Source organism: Numida meleagris, chromosome 5 (assembly GCF_002078875.1).
Source record: "Numida meleagris isolate 19003 breed g44 Domestic line chromosome 5, NumMel1.0, whole genome shotgun sequence".
Lineage (NCBI taxonomy): Eukaryota > Metazoa > Chordata > Aves > Galliformes > Numididae > Numida > Numida meleagris.
Genome location: NC_034413.1, coordinates 70,132,801 through 70,149,659, shown reverse-complemented (window position 1 = coordinate 70,149,659; position 16,859 = coordinate 70,132,801). Strand labels below are relative to the sequence as shown.

General features: G+C 49.3%; 1 protein-coding gene and 1 long non-coding RNA gene across 9 annotated transcripts in view; one reads left to right on the top strand and one right to left on the bottom strand.

Annotated features, from left to right (window-relative positions):
* The window catches only part of LOC110399252, a 25,132-nt gene extending 24,530 nt beyond the window's left edge, over positions 1-602 (bottom strand). Inside the window, exon 1 of the long non-coding RNA XR_002439047.1 lies at positions 151-602. This is a non-coding gene — a long non-coding RNA (uncharacterized LOC110399252). The remainder of the gene's footprint in view (positions 1-150) is intronic.
* The window catches only part of CACNB4 (calcium voltage-gated channel auxiliary subunit beta 4), a 78,080-nt gene that overhangs the window by 27,574 nt on the left and 33,647 nt on the right, over positions 1-16,859 (top strand). The window contains exon 1 of one of the 8 annotated variants that reach the window (XM_021397596.1): positions 14-177. The exons of the other annotated variants lie outside the window; for them this stretch is intronic. Coding sequence (XP_021253271.1) covers positions 133-177 — 45 coding nt within the window. The 5' untranslated portion in view covers positions 14-132. Of the gene's footprint in view, positions 1-13; positions 178-16,859 lie in introns of those variants that run through there. 8 annotated transcript variants of the gene reach the window in all.

Sequence of the window (16,859 nt, the reverse complement as noted above, 5' to 3'; positions counted from 1 at the left end):
CTGGGGCGTCCGCAGCGCTGAGAGGGCAGGCTCGGGCCCGCGCCGCACAGGCCTCCGCCCGCTCTCGGCCCCCGCCGCCCCACGCAGCGCCGGTTCCGCAGCCCGAGAGGCGCCCGGCGTCCGCGGAGCTCCATGTACGACAATTTGTACCTGCATGGATTTGAAGACTCGGAGGCGGTAAGTGCCGCGGGGCGCCCGGGAGCGGCGCTCCGTTACATAACGCGCGGGTGCTCTCCTGCCCGGGCCGCCCCCCGTTCCCGGCCGGGCAGCGGCGGCGCGGGCTGTGGGCGCGGGGCCGCGTTACGTAAGGCGCTGCGGCCGGCTCCGCGAACACCGACCGGATCGTAACGCGGACCGGAGAGTGCGTCAGTGCGGACGTGAGCGTCGCGCGATGCGGGGTCTGCGGTGAGCGGCTGAGCGCCTCGGTCCGTGCCGGTGCGGTGCTTGCGGCGGCTGCGGGCCGGGGAGGGGTGCCGGGGTGCCGTGGTGCCGGAGCCCTTCGTGCCGCCGTGCCTGCGTTCCTTCCAGCTGCGCCGCTCCGGGGCCGCTCGGAAGCGGGCTGGGATGCGCAGCTCTCTCCCTCGCAGCTTGCCGCCGTCGCGTTGCGCTGTGTGCTTGCTTCAGAGCCGTGCCAAGCGCCTGCCAGCACGCCGGTTCCTCTGGAGCCGCGTCTGGGACCCAGCGGGCTATTCCTGTGAAGCGGGACGTGGAAGGCAAAGCGGGAATCCTTGGGAGCTGAGTCCGGCACGTGCCGGTAAAATAAGACCTCTGCAAAGTGTGGATTTGCTCTTCGGAAGGCAGAAGCGCAGCGGTGCGGCTGAGGGGGCTCGCTGCCGGATGGTGCTCGCGGCGGGAGAGCTGCCCTGTCCGCAGCAGTCAGGTCCTAAAGCTCTTCAGAGAACGCAGCCCCGCGCCTGGTTGGGCTCAGGGAGCTGCTGAGGTGCCGGTCCCTGAGTATCGCAGCAAAGGGTGCTCTGGTTTCTCCCAGCAGCGTTGTGAGGGCAAAGCATTTTGTAAAACAGCGGCGGAGCAGAGATGTGGCAGCCGCACAGACACAACGTTGGGCTCCGTGTCTGCAGGCTGGGCTGCTGCCGGCACGGGGCAGCGGGCCCTTGGCTGTCCGCTGCCACAGGTGGAAGTGAGAAGTGATTTCTGAGGTTTCTTAATGCTCTTTTAATTACTTGGCGGTAATGGTGTTGACGGCTTTTGTAACTTTACAGTCTCTCAGTACTTGAGAATGCTTTCGGTAGGCTTCCGGAATTGTGGGAATAGGTGAGAATTTCAGCTTCCTTGTAAAAGTAAGGCAGACCAAACCCTACAAACAGCACAGACGTCTCACAGCCATGCAGAAAAGCCAGGGACCGTAATCCCCAGAGACGCAGACACCGGCAGGTGCTGTTCCGCAGGTGCTGCTCTGCTCTGTGCTCCCACACCTCTTACTTACAGCACTGTACATTATTGTTATTGGGGCTTCTGACTCATGGATTGGGAATGCCAGCCTGGGCAGCGTGCTGGCAAACAGGTAGGATGGTGGGGCACAGGAGCGCTGCTTTCTAGCCAGAGAGAGCCCATGTAATGGAATTAGTGTAGCAACAAATGAATCAAGAGTACAGTAGTGCTTGCCTGTGGTTAAGGGAAAATAACTGTGAGCATGCAAAGATGAAAGAGGAGCCGTCTGTATTGTCTGGGCTTTGGGGCTGGAAGGCTCAGCTGCTGAACTGAGGGAGATGGGAGCTGCTATCCTGGACTTGCTGTATTTTCATCCCCCGAAGCACAGGGAGGTGTGATCAAGTACTTGTGCTACTTGAAATACTTTTAGCACAAAATAAATCATACCATGATGAGTCACTCTAGTACAGTTAGCGTCTTCCTAAAGTAGGTATTTGCCCTTAGAAAACTCATGCAGCAGTTTACTGTCGTGGTGGCCTCGTGTAAGAAACTCCCAGAGAACACGTTCGTCTTAGTCGCAAGAAATGCAAACGAACACAAGGACGTGGTGTGTTTTACCCTGGGTTTTGTTGCTTTGCAGGCAGGCTGTGCTCGCAGTGCCCTCCAAAGAGGGGGCTGCATCGCAGTTGGGGGGCACACAGGATCCCTTGGCCTCAGAGGGCAGCTGGGCACGTGCCGGGGCTCTCCCAGGCAGGCCTTCTTTCCTATTCCATCCAGGGAGAAAGATGGTGTTTTTCTAAGAGTGAACTGACACGTAGATGATGTGGGGTTTTGTTTTTTTTTTTTCAGCTGAAGTTATTATTATGGTGTGTTTGTGTGTATATATGAAACGAATGCAAAAATACATATTTATTTATATTACGCTTAGAAAAAGAAATGGGTTGAGTGTGTGCATGGCTATTACAATCCATTACCAGCTGTGATGATTAACGCCAAGCGGATGATGCACTAGCTAGCGCGAGGCTTTTTGGAGGAGGAAAATTACACTGTTCAAGCTGAAAAAAATGCCAGTGGTTGTATGCAAGAAGCAGTTGCCACGCTGAAGAACAGGAGTGCAGAAAGAGAGGCGTAAACAACTTGCACAGCCGTGAGTACGCTTGCAATGAACGTAAAGTTCAGGCTTTTGTAGAGTAGAGCATTGTCCTAATGGAAGTTGTGGCTTTATTGCCCTCCCTTGTCTGATTTGGGGGATACTGGGGGCTAGTTTTAGTTTTATTGTAAACAGGGTCACTGTTTGGGGCTTGAAAACTTGTTTGCCTTGTATAAAACAGGCATCTTATGTTCTTGATTACAAGAGGACACCAGAGCCCCATTAGCATAGGTTCTTAAGACAGTGATGTCCACTGCATAAGAAAATCATGCTTTTACCCTCACAGTCGAGAACAAATCCCTGTGACGGTGTTTATGGTGAGGAGAGGTCTGCATGCTGCTTGGAATGTCGGCACAGAACCTCCCAGTTACCTTGGTGTGCAGCACAGACTCCATCTTCTTCAGAAACAAACTTTTAACAAAACTTTTCCGTAAGAAACCGTGTTTTCTGTAAAATTCTCTTCTCCTCTGAAGCAGCAGTTGTGGCGGTGGCTGGCAGCTGTGCAGTGTCGGGCTCAGCCGAGGATGGCCTGCAGTGCTCACTGTGTGCGTGCCTCTCAGCTTAGTAATGCCAGTTCACGTTGTTTTTTTCCATTGTTTGGGATGGCAGATAATTCACACTTTTGTCTTCTACTTGTCTTTTTGTGCCCTGCTTCTACCTATGTGCTTTTTCTCCAGCGCATTCTCCAGCCCCTAAGCCTTGCATGCGCTCTGTATTATCTTTTCTTGACTACCCTTAGTCTTTAGCCTGCATCCAGCCTTGTTTTGTGTTCCCTCCGTCTCTTTTCTATCCCTGCAGCCTGCTGCCGGTGCCAGAGGGGCTCTGGGGAAACAGGACGTCTCATTTACTGCTTTGTAAGGCAGGACAATGTGCTTGCTTCACTCAAAGGTACTGTGCGAGTTCAAGCTCCGTATCACAATAAATTAGGTAAATGTTTCAGTGGGATTCATGCCCAGAAGCATTTCAGATTTTGGAAGTCCTTTGGTGTTAACAAGGGCCGGCCAGCTGTGAGGCACACCCTGGTAGCCAGTCTTCAGAGGCTGCCGTTAAAAGGGCACTGAGAGGCATGTATGCAGAAGCCCATCACGGCAAGGTTGTTTCAGGGAGCTGGGAGATGACATCTGGCAGTGCAGGGCATGGCATGGCAGGGTATAGCACTGTGATCCTGCAGCACGTGTGTGGTAGGCATGCGTTTCATCCACAGTGCTAATGGTTTTCTGTCACGCATTTCATTCAAAAGCTGTGCTTGGGGCCATCCTGTTGTATTGATGCACCAGTGGTACAAGTTTCCTGCAAGTCTGGGGAAGGACTGTGCTGTATTTCCAGCATGCAGACCAACTGGGAGATGTTTGCAGTGCCATTCACTCATTGCCGGCACCCAGTTCCTCACTGAGCGGAGCTGTTCTATGTTTCTCCACCTGATTTTGTTGAGTTGTATAATGCTGAGACCAGAAAGGATGAGTGATGTTAGGAAAGAGATTTGGCTTTTTCGTGGTCAAAGCATTTGCTTTCTTAATTTATTTTTTTTTTACAGTTTCAAATCTGCTTCCATTAGTTCATAATAGATTGGCTCAACTAATGAATCATCATCTGCCTAACGTTTTTCTTTTGTGCAAGGGGCTGTCTGACAGGGGCTGGAAAGTTGGCTTGTTTTCTGTTTGCAGGTTTGCTGGGGTGTTTGTGTTCTTTTTCCTGCTACAGCTTCTGAGTCCTCGTGCTGCTCCAGCAATAGCTATTGTTACTGTGTGGGATGTTTGTGCTCACTCCTAGAATGGTTTTGTACCTGACTCTGCTCCTCTGTTAAGCATAATGTTGTGGTTGATAGTGCAGCAGTCAAATAAAACTTCCAGTACGAATAACAGTTTTTGCAAATTAATGTCTGCTGTTTCCATAGAGACTTTTTTTTTTCCACCAAAAATACATTAAAGTGGAAAGCAAACAAAACACAACCAAAGTGATGTCAAGTCATCTAACCGAAGGGAGAACGTATGGCAAATAGCTGAGTGTGCACGTTTGGTCTCAGCTGCATATAAGCGCGCACTGGATGGGATGGTTGGTTTGGTGCCAGGGCCGTGCTCCTGCACTGGGACCCCTCCTGGTGACCTCTTGGGTGACCGCAGCGTGCAGCCGAGGTGACGAGGGCTTCTCACAAGTGTGCTCGTCCTGGGCTGTGGAAGTGTGGCTGCTGCAAAGCGTCAACAGCTCCCTGAGCTCAAGGGCATCTGAGGGGGAGTGTGGCTCTTGGTGCTGAAGGAACACATCACAGAAGTAACAAACAAAAAGGGGACAAGCTTAGCCTCAGATTTGCTGATGTCATGGCTTGCTTCCCTATCTCCACGAAACACGTCCTGCTTGTGAGATACTGAGCTGTTAGTTGATTTTCCTTTGAGTGTGCGTTCACAGAGATAGTAGAGCCTGGCTTTAAAATCAGCCACGTGCACAAACACAGATTGCTTTGCAAGCAGGACAGCCCAGCAACTGCTTGTGGTCATTTGGAATCTAGTAATTAACTCCAGAACGCCGTTCAGCTGGCTGAGTGCTGAGTTCGCAGGTGGTGTTGAGATTTGCTCACAAAGTTCCATCAGATCCCAGTCTGTATTTTTCCACAGTGCTTTGCTGGCACTGTGTTGTGCCAGCAGCACCCTGCTTCCAGCCCGGAGCACCCTGCTTCCAGCTCCCTGCCAGCACTCCAGCATGCCCTGCCTTACTGGGGGCTTCTCCTTGCTGCTATGTAAACCAGAGCAGAGCTTCGTAAACCTGGAGCTCCTCCCTTAGTGGTGGCTTGCTGGGGAGCTGCTTTGTGCCCGTTGCTGTGTTGTTGAGCATTGGAAGGGATCTCTCCTCTGCAAACAGGACACAAGAGAGCAGTCCTCGAGCCAGGAGAGGAGTGGGAGTGGGGTGGGTGACCTGGGCAGGTCTCTGTGTGCAGCAGGGCAGTGTGGCTTGGTGTGTGCTCCCGGCTCTTGTGTCCCTTCCCTCTCCCTGAATTTGTGCACGCACAGAACTTCAGTCTGCATTTTCCATCTCTGCCTAAAGCCGGCCTTGTCAGCAAGAAGGGGAGTGGTTTATTTTTAGGAAAGAACTGTTTCAGAACAGTGGACCACAGTTGTACTCTGAAAGGCTTGTTCCTTGTGTTGTTTTCCCTGAGAACATCAGGCAGCGCAGAGGCTGCGTGAGCTGTAGATCTGGAGCTGTTTGGTTGTGCTCTTTCACCAGCGTGGGGAATGCAGGCTGGCAGGGATGTGATTTATTGCAGCAACATGGAGGAAATCATAGGGAAAAAGCACAATGTATCATCTTGCCGAGCACTGAAGTGGTGAAGCACATGTTTGAGTGAGCTGCTAACACTTCCGATAAAGCTTTGCAGGCCTTTCTATTTTGGGAGAATTCCACTTGAACCAAATACGTTTCCTTTCAAGTCCTCTCCTGTTTTTTTTCCACACCAGGCCCCTTCCCTGCTCCCCTGGATCCCCGTGGGCTCTCACTCTCTGCTTCCTCTCCCAGGCTGTTTGTCCGTCATACGATGGCATCGCAATTCCTGATGATTTTGCTACAGATTTGTTTCTCTTTTAGTGTGTATTGCCATAAATGCTGCACGAGGTGCTCCTGGGTTCGGTGTGTGTGATGCTGGAGGAGGAGGAGGGTTGCTTTGGGGATGTGGGTGACGGCCATTGGTGAGCCCTTGGCCCTCTGTTCCCCAGGAGGAGCTGCCCATGGGGGTAGCTGGGTGCAACCCAAAGGCCTCTCACCTGGGCGGTCAAACAGCTTTCTCAGAACCTTCCGTCCTGCAATCTGTTATCATAAGAACCTGGAGAACAAGATTTTGTTCCTAATGGTTATCCCCTTTTCTGGTTCTTTACGAATGCTCCCTTCCAGCGCAGGATTCCGTGATGATATCTTTTAAGCCTTGTTCCTCCCGAGATTAGTGTATCCCCTGAGGAATGCCGCTCTCTGCTTGGGAAAACAGCACATTCTGACAAGTCACCACTTATTCTCCTCTGAGGTATCTATGTCATGAGATACCACAGTTAAATTTAATTTTCCAGAACAATCTGTCGTGATCTCCTCTGATCACGACACTGTGTCAGCTATGGCCGAGATCACTGTGGAGAAAAATCCAGTGGCAGGGGTAATCTGTTGTTTACCTGCTGTCTGAAGGAGCGGAGTGGTAGGAAGTGTTTTGGTGCCTAGTTTTACATTCTAGAACGGGTTTTTAGTGATGCATTAAGTAATCTTTCCCTTCATTATATTAGGTCTGCTGTATGTAAACATGCAGCATGAGTGGGAGTGTAGGAGAGGAAGAGCCGCAGTCTGGAATGTCTCCCGTTAGACATACAAAATTTATGGGGTGCTGGTGGATACACAGAAGTTGTTTTGCTCAATTGAATTAATAATTTGACTTTGGCTTTGAAAATTGGCATTGAATGTCACTTCTAGCGCTGGTGCTGCCACCAGTTGTAACTATGCTGAAGAGTTCTATCTGTTAGGATATTTAAGAACGTTGTTAAATGTTTAGCTCGACTCCTCTGTTCTGAATATATCACGTGGCTTTGAATCAGATTTGCACCTCTCCACTGTAAAACCTTTTCACCTTTCTTTAAAACAGAGGGGTTGGATCTCCCCTCGTAGCTTATCTGGTTACGATGGAGCCCTGTGTAGGGCAGGCGTTAGTGCGAGGGCATTGCATGATGCATCCCCCACCCATAAAAGCATTCCTTGTAGCTTTGCTCTCTCTCTCTCTGTCCGCACACTTTCTCAGTGTGTTTGGCTATTCTTCGTGTTCTTTCTGAGCCTCTCATTTTCCCCTATTGTTTCTTGAGAGAGGGAAGGAGTGCCTGGTGCTTTGTGTACTCTCCAGATAAAACTGCATTGGCATGGGAAGAACGTTCGCTGACAGCTTCAGGGCTGCGTGTATTTCACAGAGTCACTATTCAGGCTGGAAAAGACATCTCAGATCACCAACCCCAACCCATCAGCACCATGCCCACAGTTCCATGTATTTCATGTGCAAAGCACTGTGCTTCGTGGAGAAAGGTATCCTGCCTCCTGGTAACTGGTCTGAATACATATGGAAGATGGAAAATAGCAAGTTTATGTTGTACTGAGAAGACACATGCAAGGTGAGAGCTTTGCCAATAATGTTGTTACTGGCTGAGGGCAGCCTGGAACAAAATCACCATGTCAAATAATTCCTTGTGCGTACGGCCCCGGGCTTGGAATGCATTGGTCAATCCTCAGCCATTGGTTTTATACATTTGAAGACAAAAACATCTTGGGCCAGAGATGAACACGCCGTTTCAGGCCAGGCGCGTTCTAGCCTTGACCCAATTTGAAGTTACAGTCGTGAGACCTCGGAGATAGCTGTTGTTGTCATTACAATGACAGTAGAATACAAAGCAATATACTAAAACCTATTGCTAAGGTGCCTAGGTGTGGCACCCAAGGACACCGCACTTCTGTGCTTCTCGGGGCCTGCTGGAGGAAGCTTCTGTTTGCTGCACTTCTTACTGTGCCGCTGTGTGTGCGGGTGGTAACTGCGGAGTGGCAGAAAGCATTCAGGTGAATGGAAATCTGCCCGGGTGTTCTGTGTCTTCCTTCATAACCAAACATTTCATTTATAAACGATTGTTGAGATTTACTTGGTGTCAGAACCCAGTGTTTTCCATTCCCCTATATAAACTATTAATAAAGTTGAGATACCTTCCTTTTGTTACAGAGGAAGAAACCTTTGTCTGTATCCTCGGGATAACAACAAAGTAGATAAATAAAGCCAGTGTGGCATTGTTGCACTGAAAGCAGTTCTGTGAGAGGCACGTCCTTATGGCCTGCTTTTTGGGCTGCTGCTGCTGAATGTGTCCAAACCAACCCAGCCTCACCTGTGCCCCTTAACTCTGAAATCTGGGGCCAGAGCTGAGCTAGGGGATGAAAGTGAGCGCCTAGGTTTCAGTGGAGCTAGACTAGTGTATTTCGGGGAGGTGCAGCCCCAAAGCCCTGATTCCTGCTCATTTCTTCTAGACATTAAATACTTCCTCCCATTGGTTGTACTGCCTCTTCACCCAACTGCAGTTCTGCGTTACTTACAGCACTGCTCATTCCCAGCAGCTGGAGGAAGATTAACCGTCCTTCCCCCATCAAACCTTTTCAGGAAGAAAATCATCAAAGTGGTTTCCGGAGTGACTGTGGCTGCCTGCCTGCCTGGATCCGTGCTGTAGTCTCTGGGGGTTGACAGGCCCTTCTCCCTCCCTCTCCCCCCTCCCTTTCATTCTATTTCCCTCTTTTCTCCTAGAGCAAACCCCACTTTGCCTGCGCTCCGCAGTGCTGCTGACACAGCCTGGCCCCAAGCACTTTGCTGTGCAAGGAGCGGAGGCTGCCAGCAGGGACAAGCCAGACCTCGTTTCTTTCTGCTTTCTCCTCATGGCAGCTGCTGTTTGGCCCTCTGGTCAGGTGGCGGGGATTTGGCTGAGCTGCCTGAGCAGCACCCTGCTGACAGCTGCTTCAGGGCGACGGGGAGATGCTCTTCTGTAAGGCTCAGTGCTTTTTTCCTCTTCCTTCTTGGGTACCTCGTACTGATTTGGCACTGCAATTTCAGTAGCGTGGTTTGCACAGCTCTCTTCCAGCTTGCAGACTGACCTAAGGGCTGCAGTATGGAGAGATGCTGAAGGGCTGGTGTTAGGGCAACAAGGCTGTGTCTCTAGAGCGATTCAGATGCAGATGTGCGCAGCGGTCCAGCCTGCTGCCAGGATGCTGTGCTCAGGGCGAGGTGCTGCTTTGCCACACCATTGCAACGCTGCAGCCTCATGGAGCTGATGGCATGCACCAAGGTTTACACAACGGATGGGCGAAGAGCTCTTCAGTAACTGAATTCTGCAGGTTTTGTGCTGTGGGAAGCAGGATGGCACAGCAGGCAGTGCAGCTGAGCACAGGCCGGCTCCCAGCAGAGGTTCAACCCCAGAGCTGTCAGCAAGCGGCCTAGCTCATGGCACGGAGTGCACGTGGAGTGACGCACAGAGCATTTAGCTAATGACAAAACGTGCTAATCAAAGGGTGTGCCTGATAGAAGCCTCCCCTTCCTGCTGGCAGCACAGGGTGCATGGGCTCACAGGGTCTTGTGGCAAAAATGCTTTCAGCCACTCTGCTTCAGAGTTCTATCTTTTGGACTTGGGTTCTTTACTTGCGATTCTCCTGTTCAGCTAGCAGATCTTTAAAACACTTCTATTTCTGCTGGATATACTCAGACCTTTGCCCAGGCTTTGGCTTCATTCTAGCACCACGCACGTTCCCTGCCTTCCTGGTTACATCTCAGTACGGATTTGTAGGGGACTGACAAAACCCCTGACAGCGGTAACGTTTTTTGGAACAGATGTACCTCTTATGGAATATCCCAAAATAATGGCAAAAGCTTGAGACTAAATAAGGGTTTTAAGTCGTGTCAAGATTTTGACAGGTTTCTCTCCTGACAATGCTTTTTTTCCTTCTTTCAGTGAAGAATGTTATCCGGGTGCTTCAGCCAGAGCTATTGGCTCTCACCACAGATCTGTGTTGCTGATTGCATGTGGGAACGTTGGTAGAGAAGGAGCTTTATCGGTGTCTTTCTCTTGTATTGCTTTTGCCAAATCATAGACGTTGTGGATAGGATAGTGATTCCTAGGGGATTTTCTTCTTGTTGGAATGCTTACTGGATGCAAGTAATGGGAAGTATTAAGCTCTTATTTCTTCCCAGCCATTTAATTAAGAATCCATTTTGAGATAATGCTTTAAAAAAAAATTCTCCTGGAGTTTCTAGTTTCTGTTTTTTAACTCTCTAAGTAACTGTCACGCTGTTCTACAGCGTAGAATTCAAGTCGTACATTCACGGTAGTCATAAAAATTTGGGAAAATGCATTCAGACCTTGCTATCTTTGGAAAAATACTACTTTGTGTGGAGCGTAGATGAAGACATGGGGTGTTGGCTTTGCATTTCTGCCTAACATAACTTAGTGTGTTCCCTGTTGACCCCAACAGTGGAGTTATGGAGAGAGAGATTTAGCCGGCGGCGTTCCCAGATTGCTCTGTACCCTTGGGATTTGGTTGGTCTCACTGTCCATGCTGAGGCTCTGTTGGCTGGTTGGCCTGTGTGCTATTGCTATCTTCTGAGATACACGAGGACCTCAAACGCGTACCTCTCAACAGACTAATATCCAGATCAGAACAGTTGCTTTTCCCCCCATGTTCTATGTGTCAGTGGTTAAACACTCAGTTTGCCTGGGAACACGTGCTCACAATGTGCTCAGTGCCTGCAGCAGGGCCCAGGCGGGCAGCAACCTCAGGGCCTGGGAAGTCCTCGGGGCCCTGCGCTAATCACAGCAATTAAGTTCCACTCCAGTATTACCTCTGTAGGTGACAGCAAGATGCCCTTTCACTTCTATTTTGCTCTCAGCGTGTATGGTTTTCAGATTGCAAGTTTTTTGGGAAAGGAGTTGCTATTTACAGAGGGCATAGTACTTAGAAAATTAGAGCTTTTTCTTACTGAGGTATTTCTGGCAATATGGAATAGCTTACTGGCACTTTGGCTGGTGTGTTGTTTCAGAAGTTGGTCCTTGCTGCAAGAATCACGGAATTATTAAGGTTGGAAAAGACCTCTAATTACATAACGTAAAAAATAGGAAGAGGTTTTAGCAGCTGAAAGACTGTTCCTGGGGAAAGAAAGAGAGTGGAAAATGTACAAAGAACAAAAAGCGAAGTGCTCTGCTCAGAAGCATCAGCTATTGGCTTCCTAAGCCTCCGAGTTTGGGAGCTTGGGGGGTTGGGGGGAAGGCAGCTAATTAAAACCACAGTGCAACACAACAAACCGAACCCCAGCCCAAACCCGCTCGGTTGCTTGGCTGAAGTTAAGCAGCATGAAATTCATTTCAACAATACCGTAACAGCATGGCACAATTCTTTCCCATTCGCTACACAGCGTGAATGTTTTAAACAAAGTAATTTTCCTATAATTACATTGAAGATGCAAGCCTGTTTGGGTTCTGATTTTTGTGCCCTGGTGGGGCCTTTAGCAAAACCTGTCAGAGGTGGGCATAGGCAGAGCGGATGGGATGACTTCAGAGGAAGTCATTGCCACCTAAATATAACTTGTCACAGCAGAGAGCTGCAGCCCGCTGGTAATAAATGGAGTTTGGCTGCCCACCAGCTTTCCTGGTGGCAGATCACAAAGCGTGTGCTATTTGGCACTTGATTTCTGTGAAATGGGGCCTGGTACAGAGCAGCATACCTGTACCCCATGGCACTGCAGGTCTGGTTGTGTCTGCCTTTCTGGTTGTGTCTGATGGACGGGCAAAGCCAGCGCTGTCGCTGAGCCCATGGTCGCATTGAATCAGCTTTGTGTCACGTTGTTAGACAGTTCAGCGTGTTCCAAACAGCTTCTGTTTGAAAAATAGAAAGGAATATTCGGGGTTATTTTGGTTGTACGAAGCCTGATGGTGTGGGAAGTGGCGACACCACGCTAGAAGGAAATTGGGACGCTGTAATCATAAAAAATCCTTAAAAAGATGCAAGTTGTTCAGTGTAACTGTTTGAGTAAGGAAAAGCACGCCATGAAAGCAGCCAGGTGGCTAGGAGCTTCCTGGCAATGGGGTCTGGAGGAAAATTCCGCTCCTTTTCTCACGTATGTAATACTTTGAAGCTAATGTATTGAACGTTCTTGCTTCATGGGACTGACGTCTTCTGCGCCTGGTGGCAACCCAAGGAGAGCTGTGCTTTCCTGGAAAGCTGAGGAAAAGCTTGTAGCCGATGGATGGGAGGGAAGAGCTGCTGAGTGAGCCCCGGCGGGACGCTCGTTGCCCCTGCAGGCCGGTGGTGGCCATCTTGCTGAGTCTCCTGGCTGCCAGCAGCGGGCAGGGCCCCATCGGCTGCGCGCCCAGCTGCCATTCTGGGGGGTGCTTCCTGGGAATGGCTTCAAAAATGCAATAGGCTTGAGCGGTCTTTCGCCTGTGGTGATGACAACATAGCTCCCTGTTCAGTTCACTGGAGGAAAAAAAAAAAAAGGGGTGATTTGTAAGAGTCTCAAAAACCCCTGCTGATTGTGAGCTGGAGGGAAACCAAGCCGAGCTGAGGGCAGCTGCGGCCTGGTGTGTGGAAGGGGTGGTGGGGCACGCAGGGCTGGGTGCGAGGTGAGGAGGGCAAAAGGAGTCAGGAATAGACTTGGTCAGAAGCAGATCGTTGCATTGAGAGATGATGCTCTTCCAGATCTCGGACTTCAGTGTCCTTGGTGTTGTTGAAAGGAACTAGATGTAGATGTGTCTACAGAAGTGCTCTGCTGTTACCAAGAACTCTCCATCACTGCCAGCAGAGGGAAATGGCCCTGATATTTACAGTCCTGCTCGAGACACTGGAGTCTTGGTATGAGGAACTGAGGAGGTTTGAGTACCAGGACTTCTTTCTGTAAGGCTGGCCCAGCTGCTCATGTGGATGGTGACAAGGTTACATGTGGTCTGGGGACAATACTTGTCTCTTCTTTCCGCAAGAGTGAGGAACATTCCTGCCTTCCCATGTGCTCCTGGGGACAGACATGGGGCACGCTTCCAGCAGAGTGCACTTAGGATAGCAGGTGCATGTTTATTAGCTGCTGTATTATTATCAGGTGCCATAGAGCCCAGCAGCAGTAGCTTCCCCGGAGCCTTGTGAGGATCACTCAATGCTTTCAAGAGCCAAAGTAATTAGAAATGAATAAAGCAGCTTTTTTTGAACTGTTGCAGCTTTAGCATGGCTCCTTTTATCACTGAAAAAACACCTTTTTTTCTCTCCTGGGTCTTCTGAATAGCTGCTGTGGAAAAGAGGGACCAGCTGCAGAGATTAAAGCAAAACCTGAGCTAGAGGTGTTCAGCTGTTGGCTCCATCATGCTCCTGCCTGCCAGCAGCTGGAATAAAACACACATCAGAGCATTCCCAGGCAGATTTTAGCTCTTCTATGGCTTGAATCAAAAGATGGAATTTGAAGAGTTTGTGTATTACTCAATTACTTAGTGGTTTGGGCATGGTTTTAGAGAAGAGCGATGCGAGCCTTCAGCTGTCTCGCTGGCGTTGATCCTCGGATCCTCATCTTTCAGGTTGCTTGGGACACGGTTAGTGGGCACGGAGTGTCAGTTGGGCTTAGTGGTCTTTTCCAACCTTAATCATTCTACACTTGATTCTATGATTTTCATCCCCGGAGATCTTCAAACTGCAGCACTTCTCTGTGCGTAACACCCAACAAATGTATGCCAGTAATTCAAGTGAGGCATAGTCTTGCATGGCTGGCGTGTTCATTTGAACATTGCAGCAACAGCAGTAGGATTTTAGCACTAAGTCTATTTATTACTAGTACTCTTATTTTTTTTTACCGAATTTTTAGTTGTGAAAACACAATCTGTGCTGTTTGAGAAAAGAGATACGACTGCAAGATTTCAAATTCAACGAGGGATCATGAAAAGAAATGTTACAACAGTTGCCCTATTTTCTAATAATTAGTATTCACAAAGAGGAAACATATTCTAACTACCTAGTAATTTCCAAATTGCTGAGACACCTAATGAGTTGTCTAAAATAAATTTACCAAACACGTAGAAGGAACTAATTACTGAGCACTTAATTCTGAAATGGTTACACAGCTGGCTTGAGTGTGTGTTGGTTATTCAGCAAGAAGACGGTTTGATTGGGAACTGACCCTTGTCCTGGTGGGCTTCCACTGGCACATCCTGCTGGTGGCCCTGCTGGGCCTGGTTGTCAGCATTACAACAGCTGTAACATTTTATAATTCAAGAGGACACTTAAATCAAAATCAGGGCTGTGCTTCCTCTGTAATCCCTGCACCTTGTTCTGCAGAGCCTTCGCGCTTGGGAATAGCCCTTTGTTTTGCTTGGTGTGAAGGGTTGCAGGGTCCCAAGCTGCGTCGGAGATTTTGTAACAAGGGATGAAAAATTGAAAAGACAAAGGTGTGTGAGATTCACCCCCTTTCCTCTCTCCAGTCCCAGGTGTGATGCTGGGGATTGCGGTGGCTCCCAGTAAAACACTCTGCAGTAATCTACCGGGGAAAATCTTGTAGCACACAGCAATTTCCTGGCCCTGTGTCTGACTGCAGCACAGTAATGTTTTCATGCCAAATGAATAGATACCTGCTGGTTTGCATTTGCCTCTTAATTACATCACCTGCCCAATAATTAAATATGCCTGCCTGCTGTCAGCACTAGGACCAGGTGAGCACCAACTGTGACCAACAGTAGTGGCCACTGTTATTTAAAATGTTTGGATATTTTTAAGTCCATACCGTTTTGGTTCCTTTTTTCATCCAAAAAGAGGTTTGCACTTATCCTCTCTAATGCTTTCTTCATGGCCTGCTTACAGTGATAACCTGCCTGAACTAAGCCTGCATTTTCAGGCACAGCACACATGTCCCCTTGTGAGACTGCGGTTGTGTTGGTCTTGGAGTGAGCTGTGTCTGTAATGAGCAGAGCTGCCACGAACAAAGAAATACAGACACGGGTCCTGGCAGCATATGGCCCTGCAGCCAGTGCTGTGCCTGCCAGTGCTCCTTCTGCAGAACGCTGGTGAGTTCTGGGAGCTTGTCAAGGAGGTGTGCAGCCTCCTGTGAGCTGCACGGTGGCCTCGATTCTTGCTGAAAGTTGCTGAGGACATTTGGTTATTTTTCAAGTTGAGCTCCAGTTCTCGATGGCTGGGACCTGAATGTTGAGCTGAATTCCTTTCCACGTGTGTTACAGCCAGTTAGAAACCAAGTTCTGTGCATGTCTGTCTGTGCAGGCTTTCACATGGGAAGGGAGCATCTGGGGAGCCAGAATGGAAACTGTTTTTCCTCTACAGGATAGCTCAGGGATTTTCAGGTTAGTTTTGTTCCATTCTCTAGCCCTCTTGAGGGGAATGGCATCTTGCTTGGCACCGTCTGCTGTATGCTTATAGACCCGGGTTTTGGGGAGCTTCTGGAGGGCTGCGTTGTGCCAGGTTGTGTCCAGGTGCGTGTGATGATGGTAGTGGGATGCTGTTCTCTGTGGGGAAGGCACTGCTGACTTCGGGCATCTCCCAGAACTGCAGCAGGGCTGGTGTTACAGGGCTGCTCTGCACCTCGGCTCTTCTGGGAAGGGGTGAGTGCAGCACGTGCTCAGAGCAAGGTGGGGTTTGACTTCCCCCATCATGGCCTTGCATTCAGAACATGTTTTCCCTCGAGTATCTCAAAGCTGTGCTTCTGTTTGCAGCTCTTGGTTTTCTTTTGACAGCAGTGAATGCCACAAACATCCCCTCCTTGCCAGGAGCGTGATGCCGATCTTTGATTTCTGTTTAAAAGCAAACGAGAAGTTCTGTCATGAATAAGAAGTCCTCAAGTATTCCTCTTCCTAAAACTCAGCGACACCATTTCCTGCCCTGGGATATCTCATTTTCCCAGTTACCCACCTCTTGCTCAGCTTGTTGTGTTTGAAGAGGATTAATGTTCCCAGCTGAGGAATTCCTGGCAGGTGGGAAATGCTGCCCTGTGGGGTGTGTTCATTTGCATTTTGCAGAGAGGAAATACAGGGGAGAGCAGATTTTTTTTTTTTTTTTACTATCTATTGCACGAATGCAACCGAAAGGTAATAACTTATGGCTCCCAACAGTTCACAGCCATAAATATATTTAGAAAAATAGTCTTCAGTCCTTTAAGTGATAGTAGATGTTTTTCCATTGCCTTCTGACAGCATCGTGGTGTGAGGAAGCCTCTGTCCTAGGCCAGGGCAGAGCTCTGCTCTGGAGTTAGTTGCCTTTAGGATATACCTTTGTTTCTGAGCAGTTCTGATGTCTCAGTCCACATTGCAATCTGAGCTGGCTGCGTTTGCTCATTATTGAAGAAGGGAGTGTAAGTGATGATGTTTCATTGGGATTATTAAAAATAATGATAATAAGAAACCAGTAGTTCCTGTGGGGATGGTAGGAGCAGCTCCAGCCCAAATGCAGCACTGCCCTGTTTCCCGGGGCAATGGGCAATGGGGGTGGCAAAGATCTGGATGGTCTGGATCCTGAAGGACACCTCAGGGTTCCTCCCAGAGCTCCGCTTCTGATGCTTTGATTCTTGGTAGCATGGTGAATGTGAACAAGCAAGCAAACAGAAGGCAAGAAGCCCAGTGACTGTGTCATTGCTCTCCTTTGGGGTACGTGGGAGGCTGCAGCTCCTCCCGCCCTGCACAATTCTGGCGCTGCCGTGCAGCATCACCATAGTGCAGCAGAAGCAATACGTAATGCACTGCAGCACCGGACAGGTATCCATTCCTTCACACCTGCTTGCAAATGTAAACTTTACTCATAATTAATTAAGAAGCTGACTTGT